Source organism: Belonocnema kinseyi, chromosome 4 (assembly GCF_010883055.1).
Source record: "Belonocnema kinseyi isolate 2016_QV_RU_SX_M_011 chromosome 4, B_treatae_v1, whole genome shotgun sequence".
In the NCBI taxonomy this organism is placed as follows: Eukaryota; Metazoa; Arthropoda; class Insecta; order Hymenoptera; family Cynipidae; genus Belonocnema; species Belonocnema kinseyi.
Window position 1 is genome coordinate 57,581,516 of NC_046660.1, and position 11,008 is coordinate 57,592,523.

An 11,008-nucleotide genomic window follows, 5' to 3' on the forward strand; every position below is an offset into this window, starting at 1 on the left:
TGAATTTCTTTGAATTGTCTCGATTACAAATGGATTAGAAGTAAATTTCTCTGGATAAGAAATAGATTGCTTCAGATTATAACTGGACTACACTAAATTACATGCAGATAATTTTGAGTTTGAGAATTACTCGGAATCATCTGGATTACAAATTATAAGCCCTGAATTACTATAAATTATATCTGGACTTAGCCGGGATTACAAGTGGATCATTTGGATTTTTTCAAAATTATCTTCATTTTAAATAAATTTAAAATTAATTTTTCTGTATAAGGAATAGATTACTCTAGATTAGAGTGAAAATATGACGGATCACAAATGTATTTTTCGGATTAACTGAATTTATTTGAATTGTCACGATTACGAATGGATTACAAGTAAATTTCTTTGGATGATAAATAAACTGCTTCCGATTATAACTGGCCTAGGCTGACTTACCAGAGGATTATTTTTAATATCATAATTATTCCCAGTTATCTAGATTACAAGTAATGAGCACTGGATTACTATAGATTGGAACTGGACTACGCTGGATTAAAAGAGAATTATCTGGATTTTTCAAAGTTATATTGATTGCAAATGGATTACAAACGATTTTCTTTAGGTAAGAACTGGATTAATTTACATTAGGGAGTGATTACGCCAGATTACAAGTGGATTAGGCGAATAACCTGAATCTCTCTGGATTTTCTACATGACAAAAAGGATTACAAGTAGATAACATAGATTTTTTTAGAAACTTCTTAATCACAAATGTATTACAAAAGAATTTCTTCTGATAAGAAGTGGATTACTACAGATTATAACTGGAACACTCCGGATAACTAGTGGATTATTCAGATTGCCTGGATCACTTCGAAATATCTAGATTACAAATGATGAAATTTGGTTTATTCCATATCATAACTCGACTACTTCGGATTAAGTGTAGATAACCTAGATTTTTCGAAATTATATAGATAACAAATGGATTACAAATGAATTTCTCTGGATAGAAACCGGTTTACGTTAGATTATAACTGGATTACACGGGATCACCAGTGGATTATTTGGATTACCTAAATCATTCTGATACCTAGATTACAAATGATGAGAACTTGACTATGGTGGATTACAAGTGGATTATCTAGATTTGTACAAAATTATCTTAATTAAAAATGGATTAGAAATAAATTTATCGAGATGGAAATTTGAGTGACGTTGATAAAAATAGGATTATGCCGGATTACAATTTTATTACATGGATTACCTGAATTTTTTTTATTTATCTGGATGAAAAATGGATTAGAAGTAAATATCTCTGAATAAGAAATGAATACTCTAGATTATAACTCTGGAATACTTCGGTTTACCAGTGGATTATTTGGATGAACAGAATCGCTCCGAGTTATCTGGATTACAAATAATGAGAACTGGATTACTCATCATTAGAATAGCACTAACTCTGATTAACTCTGATTACAAGTGGATTATTTGGATTAACTGAATTTGTCTTAATTTTGTGGATTAAAAATGGATTTTAAGTGAATTTCTCTGAATAAGAAATGGATTATAAAGATTATCAGAATTTTTCCGAATTATCTGGATTACAAATCATAAGATCTGGATTCCTATGGATTAGATTTAGACTACAACGAATTACAAGTGTATAAGCTGGATTTTTTTTAATTATCCTTATTCCAAATGGATTAAAAAATGAATTTATCTGTGTGAGAAATAGATTAGTCGACATTAGAATAGAATCTCGGATGATTACAAGTTTATTAAGCGGATTAACTGAATTTCTCTAAATCTTCTGGATAGTTAAAAAATACAAGATTCCAACGAAAAAATTTGAAACACAACAAACAAACAAAAACAAAAAGCAAAAACTCCTATTGTAATCTTAAAAAAAAATTTTATTTATTTTTCGGACAAAAATAAAAAAGAGGAAAGAAAAATGACAAGGCAGCCAACCACATCCCCTTCCTTCTTTTTTGCGTTTTTCCATTTCCCTTTTTCAATTATCATCCAATTACTATAAAATAACATTCAAAATAAAAAAAAATTAATAAAAAAAAATAAAATTGCATTACCAAACGCTTCGGTACTCATACAGTAACCCTTGCCAAGGCAAGAAACATGTAATAAATGATAAATAATTATAATAAAAAAATATAAATAATTTAATAAAATCTATTTACTTTTTCTTGCCGTGATAAGAGTACTGTACGAGTACCGAAATGTTTGATAATGCAATCTTATTAACTTATATTTTTATTTTAAATGTTTTTTTATTGTAATTTGATGATAATGAAAATAAAGGAAAAAGAATAAAAAAAGGACAAAAGAAAGAAAAAAGAAGGGAGGGGATGTGGTTGGCTGCCTTCGCATTTTTCTTTCCTCTTTTTTATTTTTGTTCGAAAAATAAATTTTTGTTTAATTTTCTCAGATTACAATAGGAGGCTTTTGCTGTTGTTTTTCGTTTTTGTTTGTTCTTTATAGTCTAAATTTAGTTTTTGGAATCTTTTTTTTTCAAAACGAGTTTCTACAAATGGATAACAAGTAAATTTGTCTGTATGAGAAATGGATTTCTTCCGATTAAAACTGGAATAGGCTGACTTACTAAAAGATTATTTTGATTATCAGAATTACTACGAATTAACTGGATTACAAATTATGAGAACTGGAATACTATAAATTAGATCTGGACTACGCCAGATTACCAGTGGATTATCTGGATTTTGAAAATAATTATCTTGATTTAAATTGCATTACAAAAAAATTTCTTTGAATAAGACAAGGATCACTCTAGATTAAGATTTGATTACGCCAGATTACAAGTGGATTAGGCGAATTACTTGAATCTCTCTGAATTGTCTGGATGACAAATGGATTACAAATAAATTTTTTCTGTACGAATATTGTGATTTTCCCGAATTACTCCGAGTTGGATGGATTAGAAATGATGGAAACTGGTTTACTCTAGATACGAGCGGGATTACACCCGTTAAATAAAAGTGGATAACCTAAATATTTTAAAATCATATAACAAATAGATTACAAATTAATTTATCTGCATGAGAACTGGATTATAATGAATCGCCAGTGGATTCCTTGGATCACCTAAATCACTCCGAAGAATCTGAATTACAAATGATAAGAACATTTGTCTATGCCGGATTACAAGTGGATACCTAGATTTTTCCAAAAATTACTTAATCACAAATGTATTACAAATCAACAGATTTTCACGGATTATAACTTGACTACACCAGATTATTAGTGGATTATTTGGATAACTTAAATCACTTCGCCTCACCTGGATTACAAATTGTAAGAAGTGGATTACAACAGATTATCAGTTCGGATATCCAAACGAATCAACCTATTACCAGAGTTGTTTCCATTTCGAGTAGCTAGGAAGGACTCGTTCTAGAATTAAATAACCCCATCGTCATTAGTCGGTACCTAATTACATGAGCGCCTTAGACATGGATGACATCGTCGCCCCAGTTTGAACGAGATCTTCTTCAGTGTGTGTAATTCCACCCCCTTCCGGGGGTGCATGGTCGAGGTAACTTAGACCCTCCGCGAAAGCTTATTAATAGGACTCCCTTCTCGGGAGCGCCAGCCGGAAGTGGAGGGGAAAAGTAAAGGACTCCCTGCAAATAACCCACCCCCGCGGAGGTTTCCAGGGGGCGTGTCCTCCCCTAAAGCTGATGGCGGGTCGGACCAATCACAGCTCACGTGAGCTACCACCGAGGAAAAAATATTGACCGACGGATTATGCGGTCCATTTGGGGATTGCGGAGGTGAACGCGGTGGACTGATTGGGGGATGCCGAGGGTAAATACCGACGTCACGTACGGGATCATTAGCCGGATATCTTCAGTCCCGCGCAGTGATAGCGACGATCCTCTTACCGCTCGACTGACATCATTATTCAACCAACTTTCAGAAAGATCCTTCCTTCAGTTTCGCCTATTTGCACATCTTTGTTTATTAGAAATTGTATTGTAATCTACATTTTTTGTTTTTCGAATTTTCTCGCAATTGTGAGGATGACTTCGGTTTTGCCCTCGAGTTTTCGGTGATTATGTGATCTAGAGTTGATTCTGAGTGCTGTGCTTTTGGATTTTAGAAAGGTGATGAAATGTTTCTTTGATAAATTATTTTTGTTCTCTTTATGTTTCTACTTTTTTGCTGGAAAATTAAAATTTTTTGGTCGAAATTTCAACTATTTAGGGGGGAAATTTTTTATTAGGTTGAACATTAATTTTTTAAATAAAAATTTAACTTTTCTACCTTTAGTTAAAAAATGTTTTGTTTTCTTAATTGGAAAAATCATGTATTTTGTTCAAAGTTCACTTAATCTGGTAAAAAATTAATTTTTCTTACTGAAAATTTAAAAATTTTATTTTACTTTGAAATTTTTTTTGAGGTGGAAATTAATTTTGTTTGTTGAAATTTTTTATCTTTTGGTAGCCAATTTCTTTTTAGTAGAAGATTTATTATTTTGAATAAAAATTCAGTTCCTCCGTTACAAAAATCGTTTTATCTATACATTAATCCTTTTTGTTGCAAATTCATTCTTTGTTTAAATATTTAACTATTTTCTTAAAAGTTCTTTTTATTTGCTCAAAAATTAATTTTCTTAACTGAAAATTAAACTATTTTGTTTTAAGTTAAACATTGATATTTTCCATTAAAAAATTTATATCATTTTTTGAAATTTAGCTTTTTTTGGTAGGAAATTCGTTTGGGGGGGGGGGGGTAAAAATTCAGTATTTTAATAAAAAATGCATTAATTTTTTTGGTTAAAGATTCATTTTTTATTAAAACTTATAACTATTTTCCTAAAAGGTAATTTCCTGTAACTAAAAATCAATTTTCTAAGTGCAAATGTAGCTATTCTATCTTAAGTAAGAATTTTATATTTTTTTCAAATCGAAAATTCATATTATTTCATTAAAATTTGCCGTTTTTGTAAACAATTCATTTTTTGTTTCAATAAAAATTCATTATTTTCATTAAAAATTCATTTCCTCTCTTTAAAAATTTATTTAATGAATTTGAACATTCATATTTTTGTTTAAAGGTTCATTCTTCGTTTTAATATTTAATTACTTTCTTAAAAGTTCATTTCATTAAATTAAAAATCAATTTTCTTAACGGAAAATGTAACTATTCTATTTCAAGTTGAAATTTTATATCCCTAAATTAAAAATTCATGTTATTTGTTGAAAATTTGCCTCTTTTGGTAGGCAATTTTTGTTAATAAAGATTCATCATTTTTATTAAAAATGCATTGTCTCGGTGGAAACATTTATTTGATCAGATTGAACATTCATCTTTTCGATCACAGGTGTATTCTTTGTATAAATATTTGACTATTTTCTTAAAAGTTAATTTCCTTTGATTAAAAATGAATTTTCTTAACTAAAAATGTAACTATTCTATTTTGAGTTAAAAATTAATCTTTGTAAGATGAAAATTCATGTTATTTATTGAAAAATGTTCTTTTTCGGTAGAAAGTTTATTTTTTGGTTCATGATTTAATATTTTAGTTAAAAAACTAGTTCGAACATTTCATTTTTTAGTTAATAATTTAACTGTTTTGTGGAAAGTTCTTTCCTTTGGTTAAAAATTAATTTTTCAACTGAAAATTAAAGTATTCTGTTATAAGTTAAATATAAATATTTAAAAAATTTAAAAATTCACGTAATTTGTTTATAATATTTTATAAATTTAAACATTCATCTTTTTGGTTAAAGGTTTATTCTTTGTTTAAATATTTTATTAATTTCTTACAAAATAATTTCCTTTGAATAAAAATCAGTTCTCGAAACTAAAAATGTACCTATTCCATTTAAAGTTACATTTTTTTAAAAATGAAAATTCATGTTGTTCTTTGAAATTTTGACTTTTTGGTAGCAAATTCTTTTCTTAATTAATGAATTATTAATCTACATATAGGTTGAAATGTTTTGTTAAAAATTCGTTTTATTAAAATAGAAATTAATGTTTTTGGTCAAACATTCTTTATCCAGTTAAAAAATTGAAAATTTTCGTTGAATTTATTTAAAAATTACTTTTCCTAACAAAAAAATTAACAATTTTTTTTTAACTAAAAAATTTATGTTTTTAATTTGAAAATGCATGTTCATAATTGAAAGTATGTCTTTTATGCTTGAAAAAAATTCTTTTAGTTGATGGTCTATTATTTTACATTAAAAAATTGTTTTTAGGTTTAAAATAAGATTAAACAGGTTAAGCATCATCATTTTTGTTTAAACATTTATTCTTTCATTAACAATGTAACAAATTTCGTCAAAGGTTCATTTTATTTTGGTTCAAAAATATTGTTTCTTAATTGAAACTTCAATCATTCTGTTTTAAGTTAAAAAATACTTATTTTGGTTGAAGATTAATTATCTTAATCAAAAATTCAGTTCTTTTCTTACAAATTCAATTTACCAGGTTTAAAATTGATCATGTTGTTTGCAAAATCATTCTCTTGCGGAATATTTTATTATATTCATGAAAGTTAATTTCAGTTAATTAAAAAATAATTTTCTTACCTGAAACTTGAACTATTCTATTTGAAGCTGAAAAGAACTCTTCTTAGGTTGAAAATTCATCTAATTTGTAAAAAAAATGGTATTTTTTGGTAACAAACACACTTTGCTGGTTGATGATATATTATTTTTAATAAAAATTCGTTTGAAAATTCATATTTTTAAAATGAACATTCATTTTGTTAAAAATTCATTTCTTTGAATGAAAAATAATTTTTAGGCGAAAATTTAATTATCTTATTTTTGCTAGAATATTAATTTTTTTGTTTAAGAATTCAACGATTTGTTTGAAAATTTTTTATTTGGTAGCATATTCGTAATTTTTGTTAAACATTAATTTCCTTGAATGATACTTTAACTACTTTATTAAAGATTCGTTTTATTTGATTAAAAACTAATTCTATTAATTAAAAAAAATTTTATTCAAGGTTAAAAATTGATCTTTTTTAGTTCCAAATTTATCAATTTTGCTGGAAATTTGTCTTCTTGGAAGAAACATTTTTTTCGTTGCAGATTCATCATTTTAGTTCAACATTAATTCCTTTGGTTTAAGATTCTACTATTCCTTCTTAAATTTCTTTTAGTTGGTGGAAATTAAATAAAAATAAAAATTTAACTATTCTTTTGAAAATGAAAAATTATATTTTTCAGTTGAAAATGCATCGTTGTGTTGAAAAAAATTTATTTTAGGTGAAAAATTCAAACTTTTGGTTAAAAACCATTATTTAGGTAAAAAAAAAATTATTTTAGCTAGGAATTAATTTCTATGTTTAAAATGTTAACTATTTTGCTAAATATTTTTTTATTCGATAAAAAATTAATCATTTTAACTGCAAATTTAATTATTTTATTTAAAATTATGAATTTGACATTTTTTAGTTAGGACTTAATGTATTTCGTTAAAAATTTGTATTTTTTTTTGAAGAAAATTCATTTTTTGATTAAAGATTTATAATTTTTCTTGAAAATTAATCCTTTGTTGTTGAGGATTTATCCTTCGTTGGTAAAAATTCATTTTTATTCAAAAAATTGCACTGATTTTTGATAAAGAAATTTTCTTTGTTTCAAAAATTGACTGTTTTGTTAAGAAATTATTTTATTTTATTCAAAATTAATTTGTTCAACTCAAAGTATCGTTTTTCTATTTTGAGTTGAAACTTTATTTTTTCTAGTTATAAATGTAAATATGTGATTGAAAATTGATGTCTTTTATTTCGAATTCATATTTTTTGTGATAGTCAAAAATTAATACATTTTGTTACAAAAATTATATTTTTTGAAAGAAACTTTACTTTTTTGTTGAAGATTTATAATTATAGTTAAAAATGATTTGCTTGTTAGGTTGTTTGTAGATTCATCCTTTTTTATTGCAATTTCATTTTTATGTTGAAAATTTACCCATTCCGTGAAAAATAAATCTATTTGTTGAAAAATGTGCGTGTTTTGTTAAAAAATAATTTGATTTTAATAAAAATTAATTGTTTAAACTGAAAGTCCCTCTATTCTATTTTTAGTTAAAATTTTTTTTTTAGTTAAAAATTCAAATATCTGATTGAAAATTGATGTATTTTATTTCAAATTAAGAATAGATATTTTTTAATTAAAAATTAATACATATATATTTTGTTAAAAATGTGTATTTGTTACCAGAAAATTCATTTTTTGACTGAAGATTTATAATTTTAGTTAAAAATTTATTGATTTTCCTTTTTTTGAGGATTCATCCTTTTTGGTTGAAAATTAAATTCTCATGTTAAAAATGTAACTATTTTGTTATAGATACATTTTTCTGTATAAAGATTGACTGTTTTGTGTAAAAATCATTGTATTTTATTAAAAATTAATTTTTGTAACTAAAAGTCTATTCTTTCTATTTTAAGTTGAAAATTATGATTTTTCAGTTAAAAATTCAAGTATCTGAAAAATTAATGTATTTTATTCCAAACTCAGAATTGACCTTTTATAATAAAAAATTTATATATTTTGTTAAAAATGTGTATTTTTAAAATTGAACATTTATCATTTTTGTTAAAAATTAATTTTTTTGGGCAGAGGATTTATCCTTTTGGTTTCAAAATGCATTTTTGTGTTGAAAATGTAACTATTTTGTGATAAATAAATTTTTTTGTTTAAAAGGTTGACTTTTTGGTTGAAAAATCGTTTTATTTCATTGAAGATTAATTTTTTTGAATAAAATTGGATTTTTTTCTATTTTAAGTTAATAATAATTTTTTATTACAAATTTTGAATATTTGGTTGACAATTGATGTATTTTGTCAAAAATTTGTGTATTTTCTTATAATTTCAAAGAAGATTTCGGTTTTCTACTCAAATTTTCGTGACTGTGTGATCTACAGTTGATTCTCAGTGTTGTGTTTATCGATTGTAGACAGCTGATAATAAGACTTTATTTCGGATTTTATAAACTTTTGTGAGTTATCCTATGTGAAAAAAAGGATGAAGATTGATTAAGTTTGTGAAAGTTTTGAGAAGAATGGAACCCGATCCGACGGAAATGTCTGACAGGAGCGATTCAAGCCACTCGGAAACTCAGATAAGAACTTTGGGATCATCCATAAATTACGTAAGTTGTTTTTAAAGAATTTTATCTGACCCTCTTTCCCTAATATTAATTAAGATTTTCTTAACTTTTTTAAACATTAATTCTGTAAAGAATTTTTCTTTTTTGCTAGATAATTTCTGTCTTTTTATTAAAAAATTCCTTTTTTGTCAAAAGATTATTTATTTTAGTCTAGACCTAATTTCTTCGGTTGAATTTTGGACTATTTTGATATTTTTCTAGTTAAAAATTAAATCATTTGATTAAAAATTGTGTATTTTATTAAAATGCCTCTTTCTGGTTAGAAAGACAAATGTATTGATAGTGTGCAAGTCTTATAAATGTATAATTTTATAATTATTTTAATTTGTTATTTTTTTTTTGTAAGAGTTCATCTTATGGTAAAAATTCTAAAATCTGGTATGAAATTCAATTCTCTTGTTCAAAATTCAATAATTTTGTTTAAAAGTCACGCGATTTGGTTGGCAACTATTTTGTTAAAAATTCATTTTCGTAGTTAAAAATTCATCATTTCAATTGAAAATTCAATTACTTATTTGAAAATTCATCGGTTCAGTTGAAAATTTAACTATTTGGTTCAAAATTAATTATACTTGGTTAGATCTTTTTTTAAATAAAAAATTCATCTAATTAGTTGAAAATCTGATCATTTAGTTCAAAAAGTAATATTAATTTATTTTGTTGGAAACTTGTCTTTTTCAGGTTAAAACTTTAACATTTTTCGTAAAAAATTATTGATTTATAATTCACTTTTCCTTGAAAATTAATCTTTACAAGGCGAAGATTTATCTCTGTGGTTTGAAATTTCTTTTTTTGGTTGTTTAAAAAATTGTTTTTTCAAACAAAATGTTTATTTTCCATTTTTTGTTCAGAATTTATCTTTCTTAGTGGAAAAGTCAATTACTTGGTTGAGAAATCGTGTATTTTTTTAAAAATTCATTTCTTTTTCGTAGAACGTTTATTAAAATTTTTCTTTTTATTAGAAAATGAATCTGATTTGTTAAAAATTCATTTTCTCATTTAAAAATTTATCTTTTTAATTGAAAAATTAAATGATTCTTTTATTCTTCTTTTTCGGTAGAAAATTCAACAAGTTGGCTAAAAATTAATTTTTTTAAATTGAATTTAAACTACTTGTTGAATATATTTTTTAATTTGTTTTTTTTTTAATTTAGTTAATAAAAAATTCATCTGTTCTGTTAAAAATTTAACTAGTTTTTAAAAAAATCGTTTTTTTTTAATTTGAAAATCAATTTTTTCAACGCAAAACTTAGGTTTCTTATTTTTTGTATGAAATTGATATTTTTCGTTAAAAAATTCTCTTTTTTGGTAGAAAATTATTATTCTTTAATAAAAATTTATCTTTTTTTGTGGAAAATTATTATTTTTTAATAAAAATTTATCTTTTTGTTTCAGAATTAATTTTTGTTGGTTAAAAATGTAACTACCTGGTTTAAAATTCATGTTTTTTGTTCAAAATTGATCTCCTTGTATGAAAATAATTTTTCTAACTAAGAATTAAATTTTTTTATTTTTGGTTAAAATTTAATCTTCTCTATTTGAAACTTATTCTTTTTTCTGGAATATTGATATTGTTGGTTAAAAATATATCTCTTCGCTAGAAAATTAATTTTTTAATGAAAAACTGAATTTGTTTATATTTGGTTGAACATTTATCTTTTTAGTTAAAGATTAAACTATTTGGTTGAAAAATCATGTATCTTGTTAAAAATTCTTTTTGGTAGGAAATTAATCTTCTTGTTTAATTATTCATCTTAGTTCAAAATTGATCTTTTTGATTGAAAATTGAATAATTAGACTTTTTCTTAAAAATGTAGAGGTAACCTCTCTGCAGTTGATAATCATT

At 24.9% G+C, this 11,008-nt stretch overlaps 1 protein-coding gene across 1 annotated transcript in view; it reads left to right on the plus strand.

Annotated features, from left to right (window-relative positions):
- The first annotated feature begins 9,054 nt into the window (after nucleotides 1–9,054).
- LOC117170904 overlaps nucleotides 9,055–11,008 on the plus strand; it is an 8,404-nt gene continuing 6,450 nt past the window's right edge. Inside the window, exon 1 of the mRNA XM_033357950.1 lies at nucleotides 9,055–9,121. Within this exon, the coding sequence (XP_033213841.1) occupies nucleotides 9,055–9,121 (67 nt within the window). The remainder of the gene's footprint in view (nucleotides 9,122–11,008) is intronic.